Source organism: Rissa tridactyla, chromosome 7, assembly GCF_028500815.1.
Source record: "Rissa tridactyla isolate bRisTri1 chromosome 7, bRisTri1.patW.cur.20221130, whole genome shotgun sequence".
Lineage (NCBI taxonomy): Eukaryota > Metazoa > Chordata > Aves > Charadriiformes > Laridae > Rissa > Rissa tridactyla.
The window spans coordinates 34,003,217-34,028,029 of record NC_071472.1 but is presented as its reverse complement, the minus strand read 5'-3'; the positions used below and the strand labels follow the sequence as shown (position 1 = coordinate 34,028,029).

The following is a 24,813-nucleotide window of genomic DNA, read 5'->3' as shown; positions in this document are numbered from 1 at the left end:
GTGGGTGAAGCAAAAACAGGAAGAAGCAATTAAACAGTACGATTTCCATGAAAATAAACTGCCACTACTACAACCATCAGCCAGACTACAGCTGCATTATTGCATGACAAAGATACACACATTAACTACAGTTTGTACGTTTTTCTTATTTATTCAAAAGCTAAGGGATGACAAAAAGGGTTAAAATGTTTTATGCCACCTATTTATTACATGAACAAATACTTAAACCAAAGGGACTCGTTTTACAAGCCCCCTGTCCAAAAACCACACACAAATTAGTTTTTATACACAAATGTTTATTTCTCAAATAAACTTCCCCTTTAAACACAAGGAATGAAATCTAAATCTTCATAAAGATGAATCCGAAACAAAATCCCTCCAGTACATTGTAATCACTGTTTTCTTGGTCACTACTGGCTTTAACTGTTTAACATCAAAAAACAAGGACATATTTAAAAAAATCATGCTACTGGATTCCTAGCTCTGCCTCTGACCAGCTCTATACTGATCTCCAATATTTTAAAATTTTACATCATCAAATCTGAAGCGTTTAATTGAAGAACAGCTGTGCATTAAACACAAACAATGGAACAAGAAGATTATAAGATGTAATCAAGTTCATAGCGAATATAGGTGTTCTTTTCATCGTTATAAATTCTTGGATAATGTGCTATCAGAGCATCCTGTGATCCGATGTAGATTGAATTATAGATCTTCCAATAAACATCTCTGACTTTCCTGGCAGGGTGAAACAAACCCTAGAAAACAGAACAGAACAGAGTTTGTTAAAAGCTTAAGGATTAAATTCAGTAACAGACAAGTTTTGCACAATAAGCATTTTAAAAAGCAATTATAGTAACTAACACTACTTATAACAAAGAAGGTACGCTAGATGCGTCATTCCCAATTTTTCTGACTATCTAAACTAGCAAGTAGTAACAAAGTGTTATGTAGAGACAGTTTCTTATCTTTTTTTTCTGCAGGAAGAAATTTCACTGAATTTATTTCTCATTCTGTATTCTTTTAAAATAAAAATTAAAACCTGCTGCAGTGTATTTAGTTTCAACTAAGTCTTATCTTCGGTTCTGCTAATTGTGATTTGTGCAGAAAGTGCTAGATAGGAATACATTAGATAAACTACTATTAAAAAAAAGAGCAGAATATGAAAGCTCTAGAAAAAGTTCTATATAATAAGAATATACAATTAGTATTTGCAAAAAACTATACTGTGCAAGAGACTTCTTTCACCGTCCTATTCATGTCATCTTTATGCTGAGGCCCCCCACATAAAAAAAAACAACACACAATGAAATCACAGTGAAATTCCGTATCTGCAAATAATAAAATGCTGTCACACCTTCTCTACATTGATCTGCATTACATTCATCCTTGCTTCCCACTAGTTATGCGAGTTTGGATTCTATAGCCAATGCAGCAAGAATTGTTATGTGCAATTACCCAGAAAAGGAGCCTTCAAGATTTTACCACCACATACACATTTACAGAAGCTGAGCTGACTAGTGTTGATGTAATGGTATAAATTCTGATCAAAGCACTGGTTTCTAGTGCTTCCCTCTTGCACAGTTTTAAATGTCTTAGTATTTTTCTCAGCTAATGACAAATAATGTTGATTCAATATTAAGCCTATACTCATTCATTTATCTTACTTGTTAGTTGCTCTCATAATCCCTTGCACTATTAGTTTATTCCCCAGTCATTAGTGTCCTCAAAATTTGTGAGATGCTTCCATTTTACAAGTTAGAATGCCAGGATATTTTAGCCAATTCGTATTCTAAGTGAACTGCCACTTCTATGCAAGTCCCTCAATGTAATCAGCTATCTCACTATACCAAAATCTCTGTTTACCGCATATTTCAATTATTGAAATCCTTGGTACAGAATGGCATGTTTAAAGAATACTTTAATAGAGACAAAAAGCCACACTTTTCCTTTGCTGCAAGTCATCTTCAGTTGACTTTTTTGTCTCCTGGAAAGAAGTCCTGCCTGATAATTGCTGTCTCTGCTATCCCAGCAAACACAAGGACATACCTGTAAACAATACTGCAGCATTCTGCAGGGACCGATAGCAACTCTGAGGCCTTCCAGAGCCCCCATAACTGCCTGAATGACGTGAGGAGAGGTTTCAAACACATTAGGCCATACGTAATTTAACAAATGGTTAAGAGAGTCTTCACAGCCAAACCCATAAACACCAAGAGACATATGTTGCACCACGGCACTGGCTGTTTGTCTGTGTACAAGATCCCTGCAAAGAGATCAATGGGCTGTTAATAAATCATACTTAGAAGCAACATGATTGGACAAGCGTAATATTTCAGTAACACTTTTTTTTTTAAAGCACTAATATATACTTTTAACCATATTGACTGACAGCAAGAGGCAGAGTAACAAAAATCAGTAAATTGAAAAAAGATGAGTTTTCTGATAAATTACTGCACTCTTAATTCCACAGCCAAAGTACTAACAATAGAAGTTATCAAAAGCAGTTTGAATGTAAAAAGTCTTGGCTCACTTAAGATGCTTGTATCATTTTAATATTCAAAAGTATTAGTAAAATAGGGGTATATAATATGAATTATTTGCAGACAATGGCTTCCAAATTATGCTGGTCTCTTAACATCTTTAGCAAATAAGGACAATACGCGTATTTGCTATCGTTAAGACCTAGCTATATACTTAAAATATATGACTAACTGTAACTGTATGGCTAACTGATAGAAAGTAGTGCACTCACCTGTCCATTAAAGCATCTTCAAGCAACGGTGTAACAGCGTAGATGTAATCTTTTCCCATCTCGCCAATGTATTCAAACAGGAAAGAAAGAGATTTTAGCACACCGTTCTGGACATTCAGTTCTGGAACTCTGTATTCATTCATGAGTGCAGGCAGCACTGTGAAAGGTGAGCATGTTTCAGCTACAATAGCAATTGCTACTGTAGTACATACTCTGTTCTGCCTTTCCTGTACTTTCAAGTTGTTTAGCAGTGTAGCCAATACATCGTGAGGTCTGGAAGAGATAACATGCACATCCACGTCAACAGATTCAGTGAGAATTTGGATAAAATAAGTTGAGTTTCAAACAGCAAGTGGCAGAAAAGCATGGCCTAGCCCTCAAAAAAGTTTAGGTAACTAGGAAACAACGTAAGCCCCAAAACTGTAAACCAGCTTAAGCAACCGCACAATCTTATTTTCATAACCAACGTTTTTTACTTTCTGTAGACTTAGCTTTTTTCCTGCCTTCTGTTCTTCCTCTTGTAAACTCTGGAGGATAGCAGTAGCCTCCCCACTATTACTCTGATCCCACAGGTAATTACAAAGTCGTATAAAACCACACACATTGACAGAAATAGGCAATGTCCTGTATAGATAAATGCAGTTATGGCATTCCTTGGTTACGTACTGTATGTACATTAAGTCAGTAATCAGTCACTTATTTAAGAATATGCATAAAGATGGGAACTGTGCTTCTTTCTATAATCTGCCAATACGCAGTAACACCTTAGTGGCAAAAAAATCCTTTGCAAATCAATAAAAGTATTAATTTGGGGAAAAAGAAGAGAAGAGAGATTGAGTACTTAAAGGAGAGCTTATAAAAGAATACAGAGAGGGTCTGAATGCATACCACGGTATCAAAAATCCATGAGACAAACAGCCCTTACTACCAAATTAGTCTAACCTTGCTAGTCTTCAAGTTTAGTTCCTAAGTGCAGCACCCCATGCTAATGTAGAATAGGTGTCTGTATTCTCCTTCTACAAAATGAGTAAAATCAAGTCTACACATTTACCATGTTAAATGTAGAGAGGTCAGAATATTTCTCACCAGAAAACTCACAACCATCACGTTAAGTAACTGTGTGTAGAAGCAGATTAGCACTAAAACAACTCACCCAATAGCTTTTGCAATATAACCAAAAGTGTTCACTGTGGCTCTTCGGATAGCCTTCTTGTGAGCTTTTAATAATTCAAGCAATTCAAAGCAGATCCTCATCCATTCTCTTGCAGAAACATATTCTGCACCTCTGAAAGAGAATAAAATGAGTTACCTCTTCAGTGATGTTAGTAAAACCACATAAACTGCAGCACCTATTAATTTGCTATCAATAAAGGTATACTGCTTAAGCAATTTCCTCCATTAGGCATCTGTTAACATTAGATCCTCACTGGTTTACAATGTATCAAAATTTATTATATTGTGTGCATTCTAAGTGTGCATAAAAGGACAACATACGTCTTACAAAGTGTTTGCAAAATAATATAGTTATAATGCGTTCCATAGACTGTCTACTAAATATCTCATCTTAAGCTTCGTGCACAACTTAAGAAATAACAAGATACAACAATAAATACCCAGATGCAAAAGCTGGTACTCAATTTTAGCTTTTGCTACAATACTTGCCCACACAGAGGGTCAAATATTTTATCATTAGTCAGCTTACCTGTCTGCAATACGCCCAACAAGATCAATACAGTTTTCCTGTACTTTCTCATGTCTGTTCTTCAAAATAGGTGTAAGTCGTGGCAGCAGATCTTTGATCGGTGGTGTCATCTTGTGCATACCTATTGAAATCAAAGAGGCATATTTAGTTTTATAATGCCTTTTCATTGTGCTCTTGGACAGCCATGTTATCAATACACAAACGTACCTATAACATTCACAATAGCCTTAAGTGCTCCAAGTATGCTGCCCAGTACTTCGGGATATTCTTCACCCAGGTACTCATACAGCACAACACCCAAGTGTCCCATCAGTTTTTCCTACAAGCAAGTAAAAAGATTCAGAAGTTAATTTTTTTTCCCCCTCTCATTACTATGACATACTACAGCAAACTTGGTAGAAGTCAACACCATACCTCTTGACAAGTCTTCATGACAACTGCAGTACGAGAGATCAGGTCAGCAGCCTGTTGCCTAACTTTAGCTGATTTGTTGTTCAAACGCCACAAAACTGTACCACAGATTTGTGGCAAGTAGGGTTTTACTCTTTTGCCCAGAGCATTAACCACTGTGCCAAAACCATTCAGCATCACAGAATCCTGAGTGTAAAAAACAACAAAGGAAAATCAGACCAACAAGAACACTACATTTTAATTAAAGCTGACATCATCTAAAACTGCTATTAAAATGCTAACATTCCAGAGCTCGTTTCTGGAGTTCATTGATAGGAGCACTGACACCTAAAAAAGAATTCTAAAAATCTAACTTAGAAGCATACATTTCTGTATAACTAACAGTGAGCTGGCTTACAATTAAAGTGAGCCAAATACATAATACCCTTGGCCATACCTCTGTGGTCTGTTCCTGGAAGGCGTACAAGATACCATCAATAAGTTGTTCTTCCAGTTTATGATCAATGTCTGCAGCTCCCAGATTTCCCATTATCTTCTCAATTGTTTCCATGACCATTTTCCTGTACTGCTCAGCCTCATCTTTCAGATCATCCACAATTCTAGAAATAATTTCTGCTGCTCCAACTTTATTTGCCAGCTCCACAGTTGTATCAACCAACTGAAATATACAAATGTTAGGTAAGCAGGCATTGTTAAAATCTACTTTCTACAACTTGAAAACAATTTCCCTAGTCTGAAGAGGAGAAACAGCATCATGCATGTTAAGTCCACTACAAACAACTGTTTTTACCTTTAGAATAATCATCCAATGTTTTAAACAACACAAACGGGGTGAACTGCCCCACCTTGCAACTGATGTAGACTCATATTCACAGATGTAAAATGTCTTGATAGCCTCCTAAGAACCCGTGAATCTTCTAGCTATGCAACTTCTGAATCACTAGTCCAAACAAAATTCATTTTCAGGACATACAAGACAAAATTAAGTATCTAGCCTGAATGAACATTCTAATGTGGATTTTGTTCCACTTTAAATAATATTCCAACTAAGAAAAAAAAAATACCTGTCTGTAATTTCTTCTGTCCAATGCCATTCTGTGCTGCCAGAAGTGTTTGAAAAAAGGTGGCAAGATTTCTGTTTTAATATAGTTTGCTTCCACACCATCCGTACCACAACATTGCTTTACCACCTGATAGGAAATAAAAATCCAACAATTTTAATTCTGTGCAGGGTTTGGGGTGGGCTTTCTTTTTGGTTTGTTTTTTTGTAAGAAAAGGAAAAATATACATATTCAATATTAATGCTAAACAATCATTCTGACATACCTTCAACACAATTTTTTTCATCTCTTCATCAGGAGACTGGAACTCTCTGATAAGGATAAGCATGACTTCTCTGGTATAATAGTTTGCATACTCAGCATCCATGAGTGGAATCAGGTAACCAATAGCCTTCAAAAACGCAGCCAAACCCTATTTAAATGCAGAAATATGTCTCTAATGAGTTACAGAAGATATACATCCATTTCAGTTAAATTAAAGAAAGTATTTTAGATATACCTTTCCTCTGTGTTGACGTATACCCTTCCATAAAGGCTTCAGAACAGAATCAAATGACTCAATACCATAGGGGGTAGCTGCCTCAGCCAAAGCAGCAATAGCCAAAGCACTGATGGTGCGAACTTTCTGCTGCTCATCCACCAGACCTGCAAGAGAATAGCGTTTAATACACTTCTTGTGACATAAGTTCAAAATAACAAAAACAGAGCGGCAGTATAAAAAGGACTAACTTATTTTCAGGAAAACTGAACCACTATTCCTCTTTCAGAGTCAGCTGAACTGTTTCTCAAAAGAACACACAAAACAAGGACCTTACTATCACTGTGCCTCACTGGGGTATGAAAATTTTCCCCAAACATAAAGTGAATTGAAAAAAAGTATCTTTGCCTGGGAGAGCAGAACTTACCATGTTCAATAATTTCAACCAAGCTCCTGAGATGAGGCAAGATAGCACAACCCATAAGAATAGCAATCTGCTGTACAATCTTGATGCCAGTGTGCCTAGCTTGCCAGGACTTTTTGCTTTTACACACAGCTTTCAAGAAGGGTAACAGGGAAGGAATGCCCAAAGCAGAGGCAACAACAGCAAAGGCTCGAGCTGTTGTATTTCGGACATATTCATCCATGTTATCAATATCAGGTCGCATTGTGGAGATCATTGTTGCCAAACCAGCAGCCTGAAGGAAAAACATACAAAACATACCAATTGGATTTATGAACAGCACAGTTAATTCTTCTGCCATGCCTACAAACATGCAGCTATATGTAAGATAACTTGGTGCCTCAATGAAGGACAGAACTTTACCTTAGCCAAGTTTGAAATAATTTCTCTGCCTTCCACTCTAGCATAGTAGTCTTCATCAATCAGCAGCGGTTCAATGACAACAAGGATCTGAAGAAGATTAACAAATTAATATTTCCTTCCATTAATACTTTCAGTAGTATTTCTGGCCCTACTGGATTCCAACAGAAATGATTCTATTGATCCAAGCTTAAAGCTTTACGATGACTGGAAAAAAACTGAGTCTATTATGCTGTTTTTACAGCTCTGTCTCTAAAGGATCTGTCCCAGAGACACTGCCTAGATCCGATCAGATTCCCCTTTCCCAACCCAATGTGTGCATATGACATTTTTACATTATGCCTTAATACTACAAAGCCCACACTCTGATTACACTACAAGAACTTAAATTTTGGTTTAAGAAGAAATATGAAAGCAAATTAAGTTAAAAAAACATGGTATCATCCTCTTCTGATATGCAAATAAAATATACACTTCTCCCAGCAATGATCAGAAAAAGCAAGTCAAAGATGAAATAGTAAACTTCAACAGACCTTGTGGACATATGGTCGGACCAAGTCATCCAGTTTGTAAAGAATCCTGTCGATGACTTTGACAAGCAAGTGACGCTCCTGATCTTCAAGTGTCGGTGACATGAGCAGGGGCAGAATCTGATTAAACAACGGCCCTGCTCCAAATTCCCGAGCTTTATCAGTAATTTGTCTCAATGCAGCCTAAACAAAACCAAACAGCTTATCAGTTAAACTAAGGAAACAACACTGGACAAGCACAAAACAGGTAGACAATAACCAAGTTAAAACATAATTCACTGTAACCATAGGCTTCAAAATACTTGCTCCTACCACTGCAAAACTACTTCAAACAATTTTACACTGATCTGTTTAAAAATGAATGCGAAACACCCTGCCGTTAGCTTCCAGATGTTCAATTTAAAAAAAAAATCCTTCTGGTCTAACATTAAGAATGGCTCCATCTAAAAAGTAGCTTGTACAGCACTTACTTGCATCCAGTCAGCTTGGTATTATGATCAATTTACAGAAAACTGTGCAGAAAAGACTGCTGAAGTATTGCAAGATGTGTAATGCTGAAACTTAACTAAGAGCTACACTGCTAATTTGAGTGGAAGCAGCACAATCTAGAAAATTACAAAGCCCTGTAAGCAAAAAGCACTATAAATCTATTTTCTCATAACTGTAAAAAAGAAAAAATATATAAGCCATATATTATTTAGTGACTGACATTACTGTACAAAGAGCAGCAATACTAAATTACATGGAATGACAAAGAGCCAAACAGATGTAGAAGAAGAAAGCACTAAACAGATACAAAAGTTTAGGATATTATCTTAAAGAGAATCCCATGGGCAACTGAAACTAAAACTGAAAACAAATGCAGATTTTTTAAAAAATGGAATTACATAAATGCACCTGACAATTCATCTTACCTTTCTCATGGGAGGTGTGCCATTCTTTATTTTCAAAAGTAATTTCATTATTTTTCTCTCCTTCTGTTCTTCAGGACTCAAAGTTGATTCATCAACATCAACCTACAAATAATTACAGACAAATAAAAAAGCATTGCTACATATTCAAAAGAAATCAGGAAACTTTAATCAGAATGAATGAAATCTCACTTACCAGCAGTTTATCAAAGTATTGGATATCATCTGGTTTTAAGAATGGAAGATTGCCAGAGGGCTGGTCATTAACACTCTTCATAGTCCGGTCTTCTGTCTGCATGTGGAATCCAGTCATACCACCCAAAGGTGTCGGAGTTGCTGTAAGCTTACGAGCTGGAGTGCGAATAGGTACATAACCAGCTGGTGGGGGAAGAACCTACAGAAGAACAAACAAAATGTAACTTATCACAACAGATACAAAGAGAGGAAGGCATCAGATACAAAACATTATGAAACTTCTGTTTTACTTGTTTGGGGATTTGTGCGAGTGTTATCGCATACTTTAGATCCCATGTTCACAGCAATACAAGTTAATTGACGATGACAGTCTGTATTCATGCTTATCCTGTACCGATGTTATTTCCTAAGAAAGCTCACTTCCATTGCTGAGAGCTTGGATAATAAACTTTGAAGTCTCTTTACAAAGTATTAAAGAAGCACTTCAATATCTGTATCAACACAGCATACTTGCTGACTTAGAATTTTTGACCTTCTTCTATGGTTTTCCACATCAGGACACAGTATTTTTATCAGTCCATTCAGAGCTCATTTCTGGCCTTGACAGGCATTCCCAACATTGAGAAGCAGAGGAGCACCTGGCCTTTGATATCGCCTTCAGCTCTCCCTTTCTAATGGATTTACAATAAATCAGCAACGAAATCAAACAAATGTCTACAATCAATAATCAATACTTAATGTGAAACATTTTACTTCTGGGAAAACTTGGGTTAAAAAAACCCATAAAATTCAGTGTCCCCTGGCAGAAAAAAAACCCATCATGGTCTCCTGTATTTTAATCCATATAAATTACCTTATATCCTTCTGGAAACATAGCATCCAACTCTTCATCAGAAAGTGGTCTGTTTCTCTCATCAATTTCCCTTTCCCAACGCCAAGCCTGCAGCTGTTCTGGAGTCATGCTCATGATATGACCTATACTCAAATTAATAAAAAAAGTTTTTAAAGGATTTTAAAAAATTATCTTCTGCATGCAGGAGATGACTTGTTTACTTAACCATTAAATGCTCTCCTGAGCCAAAGTTTCCATAGTACTTGAAATCTGTAGCCATTAAGATATCAAACTTTTAGAGAGCCTTTTATCATTTTTCACCAACTAAATTGAACAGGAACTGACATATAACCTTAGTCTAGATTCCCCCTACAGAACTGAGCTGCCGCAGGCATTAAAAATGGTAAACTGAGCATATACTGACTGTTTTCATACAGGCAGGAGAATGTGTTAGGCAGAAGTCTATTTCAAAATGCAATATAAAGGTAAATGCTTCCATTTCCACAGAAGAAAGTGAAGCCTTAGAGAATGGACTGGGCCTACCTGGTGTAGGAGTTGCCATGTTCATAGCTGGTGTACCAATGGGCGTTTTGCCAGGTGTCAGAACAGGAGTGCTGCCGCCCATCTGGCTAGCAGGTGTTTCATCCCATCGTGACTTTCTTTTACTTGCTCCTGGGGTTGGTGTCTCACCAATGGAGTCACCACCTCGATCTGTACGAGGTGTCTCAGCCCATCCACTGCCATGTCCCGGCGTATCTACAGAAAAACAAGACAATTTTTGCAGAAAGCTGAACAGCATATACTCCAACCACAGTATCAATATCCAAACCCATTTTCAATATCTCGACTTCATTTCTACACAAACGAACAAGTATCAAACAAACAAATACACTAGGCAAGAAGTAAAGACTACTTTCATGAACACTGAAAAAACACAGACATTACACTAAAAACATCCATAGAACTTCATTTTATGAAAACAAGTACATCATCTTCTATCTGAATCTTGGCATAAATAGAAAAAATTCTAAAAAATACAAGAGATACTCTAGAAATTGGACAAAGTACTCCACGTACTCCCTTGGTAAAAACATTAAAGAACAATGGTGTTTCATTGTTCTCTGACACATACGCCTAATTCAAATTAGGCAGGTGCGCAAATGCTTCCCAAATTTGTTTTAATGCTCATCACTTCAAAAAAATTTAACAGCTCAAAACCACCACACAAACATATCACAAAAGGCAATTCAACATGACCTCCTTTACTATGTACTTTACCCATTAAAATCCCAACCTGCAGCAGTCACTAAATATACCACAAAAATTTGATTCAATTTTTGAGCCAAGCTGCTTTCACAGATTGAATTCAGCTAACAGCCAGAACTCAATGTTACTCAGACAAAAACATCACTTCACATCAACCACTAGATGTCAGAATACAATTACTTCTTGCCCGACTTCTGAGTCTACTGTTTACTTAAGGTGAAAAAATCCTGTACAATTAACCAACCAAAACTTATTATGCGCTTTACAGTTCGCCATAAATACCTCTTTCTGTTTTAGGTGTTTCATCCCATCGGTTTTTACGTGCACTGGAAGTGGCACCTCCATGACCTGGTGTTGCATGACCAGGCGTATCCCGTCCAGGTGTTGCGGCTCCTGCTGGTGTATGGCTGGGAGTCGGATCCCATATTTTTGAGCCTGGGGTGGCACCAGGAGTTTCGCTACCCTTTGCACGGCCTGGAGTTTCATCCCATCGCAGAGATGGTGTGTGTCCAGGAGTCTATACAAGACAAAACCAAAAGTATGAATACCTCTTTTAATATATAGTAAAAGATTGCTAGTTACTTTTTTTTAGTAGAGTAAGAAACTTCTGAAATTTAGAGTAAGAAACTTTAGTAGAGTAAGAAACTTCTGAAATTTAAGAGGATTAGCATCAATAATATCTTCTGTAGATAAACTGATGAACACAGGGATTACTACCTCTGCTTGATCCCAACTGGATAATTTTTTAGGTGTAGCACCAGGAGTCTGATCAGCTGTCTGATCCCAACGCCGTTTGCGTTTTGAAGGTGGCTGAGATGCAGCTCCATTGACGACTTTAAGCTCTCCAGCTTTAGCTTTTTCAGCTAGTTGTTGCCTAATCTCCCTCTATTCAAGGGCACAAAAAGACAAACATAAGAAACAGATTTTTCTCAGAAGGCCTCTTCAGATGACACCTTTAAAAGAGATTTTAGAGCTGTATCGTATCTTTTTATGCTATATTTTGAGGTTTTGTTCAAATAACATGCAATTAGTTACTGTTTTAATTTCAAGCTCATTCTCTTTTCAAATTCTTTTATACTGACCGAGCAGCTACGTGTTTGGGGAAGCTCTTTTTAAATTCATTTCCTGTAAAAGCCATTATTACAACAAATACAAACACATAGAGAATTTTGAGTGCGATCAGTTTCTGTCACTTATACGTATGCCTTAAAATCATTCCATATCCATTTCAAACAAGTTCCACTTTAGTAAAATAAAGGTGGATCAGTTAGAAAATGCATTCATGTGAGTTTTACCCCATGACATGAAAAAGCACTGAATTTCTTATTTAAAATTCTGAGATTGCATTATTAAAACAGCACGCTAACCCACACTGTTTTGCACTTAAAAGACATCCATAAACAGTGCAGTAAGATTGTCAAAATTATGAACTAATTCCTCAATTAAGGTAAGTCAAGTAGGGTAAATCGATGTAAATCTACTGGAACTACAAGATCTCGCTCCAATTAACAAGATGGCATTGTAGGAACATAAGAAATTTGATGATATTACCAATATCTTCTTACCTATTAAAATGAGTCATGAATTTAATAACCATGAATAAAGCATGTACTTTTACTTTTTTTTTTAATTTGAAACCAAATGTCAACCTTACACGAGTTCTTAGTGGTACAACATCTGTTGTAAGTGCTTCAACAAAAGCCTTTTAAAACCTCCCTGGATCCCCTTTACACAGAGCTCACAAAAACAAACATCTCTTGACACCGAATACCCATCAGTGACTGTCAGTTTTTGTCTCTCATCCTCTGAAAGAAAATTAATAACAGAAAGTCCAAGAGCTATAAAAAAAAAATCCAGATTAAAATACATTGAGACTATTTCTCCCCCCGTTCTTTAGGTATTGTATAAAACGGATGTTTCTGAAAAAGTTAATCTTCAAATTCTACTGATGTTCAAAACATGAAGAACAAGATTTTGCAAAGAAAAGGACTTTCAAGTCAAGACAAAAAGTCAAGAGAATTTACATTCCCACTTTCTTAACGTGCTTTCAAAGGCTGTAAAATGAAACTAAATTCAAGTGGAAAAGCCTCCCCTCCACACACCTCTTCTTTTGTTAAATGTTGTTCACGCATAACATCCATGTATGTTCTGGCATTCATTTTAGGATCTGGTGTCTTCCCTCCTGCGGAAGAGAACAGCAACAGGAATGGAGCACAATGAGTACAGGATAAGCAGAAACTATTGACTTCTTCTATTGTCCTGCTCTAATATTATATTATTCCATGATCATTTAATTTTACTTTTTGATTGAAAATTTTTAAAATTACATGTATCTTACGTTTATTCAGTTTGCTGATCAATTTAACCTGTTTGAACACAAACATAACTACTGCAGTTTCAAACAAATATTTTAAAGCCGATATAAATGATAAAATGACAACACAGTTAAGAGTCTTCAGAAGTGATGGGTTCCTGGGTTGCTAATCCGGAATACGTACACTTTCGTGCCTTTGTCTCCATCAGCAGTTCTGACTTCAAGCAGCAGAATAGAAGCCTAGAAAATTATCTCTTTACCATTAGTAACACTTTGGAAAGATATTTATATTCAAAACATTACCTTGTGTAAGCTGTTAAATCCTAGTTGTTATCTGACTATAAATAACTATTGCATACCTAAGTAATGTTTAAAATGTTTTACCATAAAGACCCATTTATAAGTTTGACAAATTTGGACATGTCTCCCAGATCTTCTACTGTCATATTGTAAAAGGGCTTCATTTAAAAAAAAATAAGAACCAAAACAAAAAACCCCCAAAAAATCTTTCATGACACTTTCCCCCTCTTTTCTTCTCAAGGTACAATTGTGATTGGGAGCTGAATGCAATACAGTACATATACCACCACAATGATACTCACAGGTAATGGGTTTTGTATACCATATGTTGTTTTATGCTGTGTATCTTGCGTTAATTAAATTTTTAAACACTTTACAAGAAGCCCAACTTTATGAAAACGAGACTTGTCAAGAAAAACACTTTTCTTTAAGAAAAATGTGCAGATTCGCTATACAAGTGTTATAGCATTATAATTTAGGGAAAAAAATAAACTTCTTAAACATTTCTATGCTGAAGATCATTGCCCAATTGGCTGTGTCATTCTGACACTAGCTTTGATAGGACTTTCCTTTGGAATACTTTTTCACCATAATCTACACAGGATGTGTTGAACTGCACCCTTAAGAATGCAGACAGGACTGGCATATAGCAGTACTGCTGTAGGAAAGAAATTAAGGACAGTTAGTATGGGCCTGTGAATTCTGACAATACATGTTTATATCAATTACAATTAAGCAAGTAAAATAATTAATATGCCTATTAATTCATGCAGGCTGAAATTCTAATTTGTAAAACCTGCAAAATAGCTACTAATTTTAAGCCAACAGGCACCTTATTGCCACATGTGAAACTCACTCACCTCAAGAAACTGTCAGACCCACTAATACCCCTTTTTCCTGACTTGCATTCTAAAATTATCAGAACAGACTTGAACTATAAATAGTATCAAAGTCTTATATATGCTTTTGTTTCCTTTAGCTATACCACCTAAGTTTACATAGGATGGTAAGAATTAGGTGCTCTATTTTGAGAATAGCATTTCAAAAGCAGTAACCCTGTAAATCTATGACTTGGAATGAAAACTTTCAAGGTACTGAAAGAATTTGAGCACTCAATACACAAAGCATAATGCACAACCCAAAACAAAATGAAAAGAGAAACCTTTAACCCTTTGTGTTTCTATGGCAATGGCTCATTATTTTCTTGTCCTTCTACCTGGAAAGAAAACTTGTATTATAAAGATGAAGAATATGGCATCTAGGTTTTCAACCAAATCTCTATGAAAAGGGGATGTTTAAAACAAAACTAAGTTTATAAGCATGCCAACAGAAATCAAAGGGCTAAAGACAATTAAAGACAAATTTCATAAAGGGTATAGGAAAGTCAAAATAAATTACCATCTGCAAAAGGATCAAGACGCTCAGGGGAAATTATCATCATCCGCCTGTGCTTTTTGTACTCATCTTCCCGATCTGCAATCTTTTGAGGACGGTGTTCTGCAAAAGGATCATACTAAAAACCGAAAAAAGCTTGTTAGTCACCTATGCATGAAGAACAGTATGAAAAGTGTCTGGTGACCATAAGACTGTATTAATTTTCAGTATTACTAAAAAGGCCTACTTTATTTTTAATCTCAAGTATGCAGGAACGTCAAAACACTATGCTAATATAAATTTTACTTCTGTTAACCGGATTATTTTTTTTAAACATGGAATTTCATATGAAATAAAGTAGCAAATTCTCGTCAGAAGTTTGTTCACTTGTTAGCAAAGTGCTTCATGCTGTCAAACTTTTCCCTTCATTTTGTGGGAGGACTTAATGCTACTTCCTATGCCTTTGAATTTCACAGAAAAATGCTCCAAGAATATAAAACCTAAGTCATTATATTTTCTTTACAAAAATAGAAGTAAAAAGGACATTAAGTTTCACAGTTATTTTCATTTTTGAAGTATCTGACCTACCAAAAAAAATTTTTTAATAGTTTTGCATACATGCCCACCTTACTTTTACATGCAGAAGTGCCGATTTTTAATCACCCTGTGGAATTCTAAACTAAAGCAGTAACAAAGCTTACAGCAAAATTAAAATACCATAGCTCTTTACATATATCTTGTATTTCCAGAAGACAAGACCTGATCTCGAAAAACTTCAACACTTTTTTTCCCCAATACCTACAACAGTATTTATTGTGCCTTCAATTAAGATGTACCTGTTCGGTAGATTGTGGTATGTCATTAAGCAATGCCACTGGAGCATGGTACCCTGGCTTCTTCTGGCCAAGCAAACTTGTAGAAGGGTAGTCATCATCATCCTGTCAGTAAAAAGACATGGCAAATATGTCATGTTGCTATTACATTTAGATAAAATAATGTCAAATTCACACACTGTGGTCATTGAAAAGACGAAAATGGACAACTAGAATAGTTAATTACAAATTTTAGGAAGTTTTTTCATATAGTTAATTACTCCTAAACTGATGAATCAGATAAACCTACCCACATCACCAAAAAGATATCTTTTTCTTCACAAGACAAGTATTCTGCAATATGCTACATTCAATCAAGTATGCTGTCTACACTAGTTATACAAAAAGTCCGTATTTCATATTAGCACTATTGATACAGCTCCTTAGTTGGCAGCAAAAACTGGTGCACAGAAATTCAAACCATTTTTTCTTAAAAGCCAACCAGACATAGAACAAAGCTTCAATAAATAACACTATAAAAAAGCTTCAGAAACAATTCTCAAAAATTCAGGAATATATTAATGTTAATTTAGTTATAACTTCTCAATCACAATGGCAATAACAAGTATTCAGAATGTGCAAGATGCTTTTGCCATTTCCTCATATCAGCGGTCACTTTCTGTGCAATAATTTATAGCAACCCAAGAGAAAAACTGCTCTTAAAACTATGAACTAATTTCAGTGACACCCTGTAGTGGAAATTTTTAATTAAAGAATTCTTAGAAGTCTGAGAATGACACATAGTACATCACTAAAAAAAAAAATAAAAATCAACTAGTACTAAACTGAACACAACAATCTTCCTCTTAAAAATACAATTCACTCAGTGTAATATGTAGTTGCCTATGTATTTATGGTCAGAACTGCAGTTTCTGACTGCTCCTGCAACAGAAAATATGGTCAAATATTTAATATTAGAAATTAACGCAAAGAAATCCTACAAATATTTAATATTAGAAATTAACACAAAGAAATCCTACAAGCAGAAGACGTAAGGAGAATACAATATAGTGGAAAAGCCAATTCTCAAAAATTGCTCCGAAATTTGAAATGAAGTAGAAATAGGAACCTTAAAATAGTTACTTGAGTTTGTTGGCCCAAGTCTTATTAATTTTTTTTTTCACAATAATTTTTCTTCTTGGCAGCAACAACAGAACAAAGTTAATTATTCTAGTCAAGGCTAACACTGACTAAGTGCCAGGCCACAACTTCTTGCCTCCTGCTTGGGCCTACATGACTTTAAAAGCACAATTCATGAAGTACAAGCCAGACTTAGAACTCAGGAGCTTCCCAGATAGCCATATTTGGCCCAGTATGGCTTTAAAGACAGTAACTGCTTTTACTTCAGCAACTGCTGTTAAAAATTACTCAAAATTAATTCCAAAATACTTAGAATACATGCCCTAAACAAACAATTAATAAAATCACTTACATCTTCCAATTCAGTTGCTGCAATAGAAGTGACGTATCCAGCAAACCTGCTGTCACTGCCACCATAAATTTCTTGATCATAATATCCTGTGGAATCAAGGCCTACTCCTTGTGCTTCATCAAGAGCAGGCTTCTTCCCTTGAATTTCTCGAATTTGTGCTTCAATATCTACGGTAGAGACACAAAAAAAAAATCAGGCCTTTTTTTACACATACACACAAAACGTAATATTCATGTTACTATCAAAATGTAATACTTGTGTTACTACATACAGCCAACGGAGATTTTCACCGAATTTAAAAGATTATCTCTAAAGAAATAAACAAATATGACACATAAAACTATAAAACCCACACTCATAAGTAACTTTTCCTTAAGTTGTAACATTATCCAGCACATACTACTTCAATTGTATGGCCTAAAGCAAACCCGAATATATCTCATCTTCCAACAGAGATAACAGAGAAGGTAATTTACACCACAGTAACATTTCTCAACACTACACTAACCAACACTTTCCCAACGAATGTAATCCTCTCATTAAAAAAGCCTTTCAAAATGTTATCACCAATTAACAAACCAATTTTGATAATTTAAACAAATCTGTTCAAAAGAGCTACTGCATGAGTTGTCAAAACTGAGAACATTTAACAAAACCACACTGTATTGCGTTATCAAACAAATTGCAAAGCTCTATTATCTTTGAACAAAAAAAAAGAGAAACAACTCTAATATGACACTGGATACCAAGTTAGCAAAAAAAAAAAAAGTTAGAAACTCTGGCAACTCAAATGTTATTCACTTATGACTATTCCTGCCTGCATCACCATCTTTGAGGAGTCTACTATTCTTCTGGATAATAAAAGCTTACCCTTCAAACAGGACGAATGGGAGCTTTGTCATTCTTTTAACGTATTAGGGTCTAACTTTAATTAACTCTGGTGGCCATGTTTGACCTTAGGAATTTGGTATTTTTGGAAAGAACATGAACTTGTTAGCCCAGAAAACAAGGAACCAAATTGAACCATGCTTTCCTCCTACCTGTTGTAATGCAACAAGAAAGCAAGTTACAGTAATCCAGCTGTCTTCAACAAATATAGTTGTGATGTAGGTATATTAAGGTACAGCTAACTCCACAAAAAATTTTACTGTTTCCATCTGAATTTTATTTTATTTGATTCAATAGATATGCAACGACAATTATCCATACAATGTGAATTTCAGTAGATCAAACAATTGGTTTTCATGGCCAAAAAAATACCCAAGAGCTGCATTTCATGGCTGGAGGAATACCAAGGATCATGCTTGAGCAGGAGTGTTGGACTACATGGTCTCAAAAGTTCCTTCCAACCTCAACAATTCTGTGATTCATCCTCTCCCATCTAAGCTGGTATTGCCTGCTACATTAACTTGAGGGAAATCTGCCAATTTACAAAAGCTACAGGAAATTCTATTCACAAATACTCGTAAATCTTGACTAGTCACTAGTTTTTTACTATTGTTGCTCGTTTCTCTTTTTCAGGCTTAATAGATTTCACAAGGTTTTCCCACCGAGATACCTTGCAAAAGACACTATACTACAACATCTGCTAACAAACCTGGCAAAAATTAAAATTAGAATACTTTTTTTTTTTAATGGTAAGATTATTGATAATACAAATTATTGGACCTAAGACATAAAGGGGGGTGGGCGGGTTGCTGATTTTTGGTTGGTGTACTGTACAAAGGCATGTTTTCTACAGAGGTAACTGAACACATAGTTTTACCTGACAAATCTTTGCTACACAGCTATGAGTGAGAATAGCAGGATAAAGTGTTCATATACAACCTGCAGGACTGGCAGAAACACTGACTTCACTTTAAGCACAGTAAACCTGACCGCAAATCTGCAGTGGTTTAGTGGGGAAAGAAAGAAACAGCAGAAGTATGTGTCTAAACTCATCAACAGTCTAATGCATAGAAGATACATCATGGTAGCTGATAAGGACAATCTTGCTCCAGCCACTAAAGGGCTTCCATCAAACTTTTGCAGATATGTAGAAAAGGGTGACTTGGACAGTCACCTCTGCCTTAGAGAAACTCATGGTGTCTGCCTTGAACTCATGAGAAGCCGAAACCTGACAAAGGCCTTACACTGCTGGCCATGATCACCTGCTGAATCCTGCCCCCAGGTAGATTTAGCTCCCTCTAAAATCCTGCACAGCACAGGGGACTCCAATGAGTCCAGAACTGAAGACCCGTTGCTCCTCAATACGTTACTTCCTAGAGAAGCAGTCGAAAGAAACTACTGCTGAATGAGGGATCCCTGTCTCACCCACAGAGGTCTCTGATCATCTTCAGAGGCATACCACATGTATCTTGTTTACCAATGTCATCCTAAGGTATTCCATTTCTGTGAAGTCGCCCCATGGCATGGTTATGGAACTGATACAACTCAAATACTTTTCTCACTTTTTTTTTTTTTAGTTATTTCTGTTTCTTCCAAAGAACAGATCCAAGTTCCTGACTCCTCTTGCAGCCTGGTGCAATGCAGCACTTGAGTGAAAGCGAATACCTGAAGCTTCCACTGCTATCAAGGACAACACTAGTAACACCAAGCGCTTTTATGACAATGACAGTGTTTCGAATTTCCTAAGAACAGTTACTAGAACAACACACTGCCTCTTTAGTAAGTCCTGATTGTGCATCCATAGCTGTAAGCAACTTCACCACAAAAAAAGCCTACAGATCTTGCCTACAATGCAAAAGCCTTTCCATCATCTGTCCACCGAATCAACCTGACCATACAGCTCAGACAACCCACCGGTAAGTACCCTGCCATGCAGGATGGGCCACAGAGATTTGCTTGTGCGTAGGCTTCCACCACTACCACCATCAACAGAATCTATTAAACAACTGTGGGATTTCTGCAGCAAAAGCATTAATTAAAAAATATTTTCCTATCAATAATTCTTACCAACACTTTACATACTAAGGCCTTGTTCTCTCATTTTATTTTAAAAATAGCTATACTTACTGAAGAGGTTACAGATCTCATCTATTATTGGCCCTCTCCTTTAAATTACAACTGTTTGCAGACTAAGAAGCATTCTCATTTTCTTACAGAAAAACCTACTGTGTTAACCATACCATAAAAGAAAGTCTGCATAGAGTCTACAGGGTTAACAAACCCCCACTTGCGGCCACCAAAATTTTCAACTAATGTCATGCAGTCTCTAAGTCCTAGTTTAAATTAAGCACTCTGAAGAGAACATGCGTTTGACATGCCATAAAACCGTTTTAACCAGGTCTATAAGGTTTGAATCCAGAGGTAGCCTGATTGCCAGTTTAGGAAAGCATCACATATTTAGCTGGAAAAGACTATTTTGACATTAAAGATGTGTTTACCTTCCTTGATCAAGCTCACACCCTATATAACAAAGCACTTAAATACAAATCAAATTAAGAAAGAGTAATCACAGAGCTTAAAAATACATTGTGTAAAGCAAAGTACGTGTTTGATGATTTAATCAACCAGGACATAAACAGACTTCAGTCAGAGAAACAATAAAGGGAGTGGAATTAAAAAAAAAAAAAGGGGGGGGGCGGGGCAGAGGGGGATAGTATCCTAGTGATTATTCCTTTTTCTGTACTTTACATGATTTAATATATTTTGGTATTTTAAAAGAAGTAACTTTAACTTGCACAGTTGATTTGTAACATACCATAGATGTTGAATATTATTAAAGTCAACATATTTGAATTTGAAGTTACTGAAAATCCAGCTCATAGCCAGATCATGATAGCCTTTCTCTAAATATACACTCCATTACCATACATGTAGCTCCACTTGAAACGTTTGCACTGTAAGAAATTATTCAGCATGAAAAAAGAAGAATCAGACTCTGTACTGAAGCACTATTTTAAAGCATAAATAGCTCCTGTGTTTTCATGCCTTATCACATTTTTGCACATTTAGCTTGCCCTGTGCAGCTCTATTTCTAGTTACTTTAGCACTCTCATACATGTTATGTCTCTCTATTCTGTTTGGAGATCTCCGTTCTTTTCTGAGCCAGAAAAGAACTGCTGCAAATTTAAAACTACCTTCGATAGCATTCAACACTCAAGCTTTTATTGAGGCTTTATAAGCCGCCATTTAAAACTCTACTTTTCTTCAGCCTAAAACAAAGAGTTCCCCCTTAAGCTATGTAACTGAAACAATCTCAAACTGTTTTGAGATCTCCTTCAAGTTGTGTCTTGAACACATCAATCAACAAGTACTTAACAAACAGTACAAAGATGTGAAAAATCTTCTAAGACAATTTAGTAACAAACAACTCAATTTGGAAAATCAGTCAGCAACTGAAAAAAGTAAGAAAGAACTCAGACGAAAAATAATCAAGCTGTTCATCTAATACCTCCATGTTGGGAAAGATCATACCCAGTTATACATAATTTTTTATTTAACTACCTACACCCTCCCCTTAAAAACCTGTTCTTATACAACACTAATCAAAACACATGCAACTGGAAGCACGTCAATGTCTTCATTAAATTCAATGGACCATCATTTGCTTCGATACATAAGCAATTTAATTAAAAAAAAAAAAAAAACAGAAATTCTATTATTTTATTATTTAAAGCTTTTTAGGTAATATGAGAGGCAAAGCACTGTGATGCGTAACACTCACTTGGGTAGTATCTCACACAAGCCTTACGCGTGTCACAGCATATAAACACAAGACAAGACAATTTCTGTGATTCTACAAAAGCGTTCTAAAATGCTAAAAAATCAAATTTAATTAAAAAAAAAAAGGTGAAATTAAGTTTTTCTTAATCCATAAACTCAAATTCCATCTGCAGTGTTAAAGATTACCTTAACCTCACTTCCACGGTAGATAATACCTCTCCATTTGAAATTTTTTTCCAGTGCAAAACTTACCACCCCCAGAAGCACTGAATACCTGGGCTTCCTGCCTACCTCACAGTGTACAACCACTGTCCAGAGGTAGTTTTTGATTAGTGAATTACAGCTGTAAATTCTGTGTGTAAATGTGTACAGCTGTAAATGCTGTGTAAAACACAACAGATCACCCATCATATACAGAAACATGGGTAAAAACACAAAAGCAAAAAACACTGAAGCAGTACAATTCAGAAAATTATTCTGCCTTGCCTGAAGATATTTAAGAGCAGGGCAAGCCACAGACATCGTCCAAGAAGAAAGCTTTGATTCATACTGTAAAGAGCTGGAAGCACTAGCGAACACAGTGCACCTCCGAGAATAACAACATACTGCCCATGAAAGCCCTCGCTCATTAAACCGCTCAGAGACCAGTTTTCCGACGTAAACACACAGCCGGCAGGAAGTCTTCGTGCTAAAATGGCAGTTGAAATGCTTGAGACCTCACAACCGCTTTTTCCCCTCCTTCGGGGCACTTTTCTCAGTACGCACCACACGGCGACACGATGCTTAGTAACAGCTCGGGCCACCCTGGCTTCCAGCGGGCAACACCCTCCCTCTCTGGCCTCCTGTTTACTGCGGACCCAGGCCAAGAAACGCGTGTTATCGACGTTAACGATGTGAAACCGAGGAGGCGGACACGCGATTTTTACTGAACGCCTGTCGAGGGCTCGACGCGAGCGCCAGAGGCGGGGGGGACCAAGGCCGCGGGGGCGAGGAGCGGCCCACGGGCGGCCTTCCGTGGAAGCGCTGCCTGGCCTCGGCTCCGTACCGGCAGGCGGGATCCCGGCAGGGAGCCGTGCCCCAGCGGCGCCGCCAGCCCCGTCAGCAAAACCGGAGCTAACCGACGCCGTCCCCCCTCATCCCCCACCCGGGTCTGGCTACCGCCACCCGTTCCCCCCACGCGTGGACAGCGAGAGCCCCCCCTCCAGTCAGGTTCGCCCCCGCAGCCCCGCCCCCGCAGCCCCCGAGCGGGAGGCGGCGGCCCGGGCATGGCGGTGACACAAGCGAAGACGCCATTACAAACAGGCCCGGCCCGCCCGCCGCGGGGCGAACCCGCCCGGCCCCCGCCTGCGGAGCCGGGCCTGACGCTGCCCGGAGTCGGAGAGAAACGCAGCCGAAAGACAACGGCCGAGGGCACGGATGCAGAGGGGACGCCACTACAGGTGTTTTTCGGTTTTTTTACCTTCGTGGGTCTTGGCGATCTTCGCCATTTTGTCCAGAGCGAACAACGCCGAGGCGGAACTGGCGCGGCCCCGCCACTTCCGCTACAAGGGGGGGCGGTGAGAACTCAGCGCGCAGGCGCGGCTGAGGGCCGCGGGCGACTGGCGCAAGCGCAGTGCGCGCGCCGAACAGACGTCACTCAGCCGCTTGGGTAGTCCTTCGGGCCGGGGGATAAGCCCCGCCCACCTCGTGATGGACGGCGCGGCCAGCGAATGGCAGGGCGGCTGAGCGGCACGGAGGCGGGCGCTGGGCGGTGGGTGCTGGCGGCGGGTGCTGAGGTGACCGGTAACGGTCAGTCCTGCACAGGCTGAGAGGGCAACGGGCACAGCCCGGGATGCGCTGTGGGCTGAGGCGGGGAGGCTCGGCGCGGGCCTGGAGCGGCCGGCTGACAGCGGGGAGGGTGCCAGGGCATCCCCCGCTGCCGCAGGAGAGAAGGTGCTGGCCTCGGGAGAAGCGGCCGCCAGGCGCCGGGAGAACAGGACAGGCCTCGGAAGTGGCTGAGCCATTTGTGGTGCCGGGGCTGATGATCTGGATGGGGTGCAGCCAGCTCCGCTCCCTCACCCCCCCGGATCACAGTCCCCGTGCTGATGCACGTCTTTTCACACCGTCTGGGTTTATCTGTGTAAATGTAGTGGTTCCCTCCTGCCATTTCATAAGAAACAATGTCTTCTAGTGGCTTCAGACAAGAGTAAGAAGCTATTGAGTATATGAAGGTACAAGCACTTCAGCGCTTCTCTTACCTTCAGGCTAGAGAAGAGAATTAATGGCCCTCTTCCACTATCTGGCCACAAGCTGTCTTCTTCCCATTTGAGACACCCAGAGACAACGACACTTCCAGTATACTGCGTGGACAGTCAAAATGCAATCATCAGGCACGTTACTGTTTCCTCAAAACTTGCTTCTCACAGATTCTACTCTCTTCCTGAGCGTTGATCCCACTGGGATTCAGATGCTTTGCTATGTTTGCCAAATTGCATGACCTTTGTTCCATCTTATCAGGCTAACTGGCCCAGTACCAACAGGTGAATTGCTAGACATCGGATTAAAGCATATATCTGTATACTTGCCACAAGATGGGGGCACAACTGGATGACGGCACTTCAGGCAGATCAAGTCTATTCAATATTTTAGCAAAGGCTTGAAAGAGGGAATGGAATCGAAGCTATGTTTCTAAAATTGGCAGATGATACCAAACAGGCCAAAGCCACCAGCAGGTAGAAGAAGGAATTCAGAATCATTTTATATTGATCCATACAAGAAATAATCTAAGATCAAGGAGGTGAACTTTAGTAACAAAAATAAAAAAATATGACCTATTGTTATTTGAAATCAAATATATTAATTCAAAATAGTCAAAATTATCAAAGTGATCACATGTAGATAGCAAATCAA

The 24,813-nt window shown here is 38.1% G+C and overlaps 1 protein-coding gene across 3 annotated transcripts; it reads right to left on the bottom strand.

Moving 5' to 3' along the window:
- Positions 1–275: 275 nt before the first annotated feature.
- On the bottom strand, positions 276–23,529 carry SF3B1 (splicing factor 3b subunit 1). 3 transcript variants are annotated; one of them, XM_054208388.1, is made up of 25 exons: positions 23,384–23,528; positions 17,257–17,423; positions 15,789–15,890; positions 14,977–15,091; positions 13,067–13,146; positions 11,682–11,849; positions 11,247–11,481; positions 10,242–10,454; positions 9,720–9,841; positions 8,868–9,065; positions 8,675–8,776; positions 7,764–7,943; positions 7,234–7,320; positions 6,835–7,105; positions 6,429–6,574; positions 6,195–6,341; positions 5,933–6,058; positions 5,305–5,526; positions 4,872–5,054; positions 4,665–4,776; positions 4,458–4,578; positions 3,909–4,040; positions 2,756–3,028; positions 2,050–2,266; positions 276–758 (listed from the first exon to the last, which is right to left on the bottom strand). In XM_054208388.1, exons 1-25 carry the CDS (start codon positions 23,409–23,411, stop codon positions 600–602), a joined length of 3,906 nt encoding a protein of 1,301 aa, XP_054064363.1. In that variant the 5' UTR covers positions 23,412–23,528; the 3' UTR covers positions 276–599. The 3 variants fall into 3 exon arrangements, 2 of the variants coding, with proteins under 2 accessions (XP_054064363.1, XP_054064364.1); XM_054208389.1 differs by lacking the exons at positions 14,977–15,091; positions 15,789–15,890; positions 17,257–17,423; positions 23,384–23,528 and adding an exon at positions 13,463–14,159; XR_008467644.1 differs by lacking the exons at positions 276–758; positions 2,050–2,266; positions 2,756–3,028; ... (14 more) ...; positions 10,242–10,454; positions 11,247–11,481 and adding an exon at positions 13,463–13,518 and having other exon boundaries at positions 11,814–11,849; positions 23,384–23,529.
- Between the last annotated feature and the right edge of the window lie 1,284 nt (positions 23,530–24,813).

Coding starts and splice junctions, on each gene's coding strand:
- SF3B1 (XM_054208388.1), bottom strand. CDS start 23,411: ATGGCGAAGATCGCCAAGACCCACGAAG. Junction 15,891..17,256: donor CAGCAACTGAATTGGAAGAT/GTAAGTGATTTT, acceptor TTTTACTGACAG/GATGATGATGACTACCCTTC. Junction 11,482..11,681: donor CCAGTTGGGATCAAGCAGAG/GTAGTAATCCCT, acceptor TGTCTTGTATAG/ACTCCTGGACACACACCATC.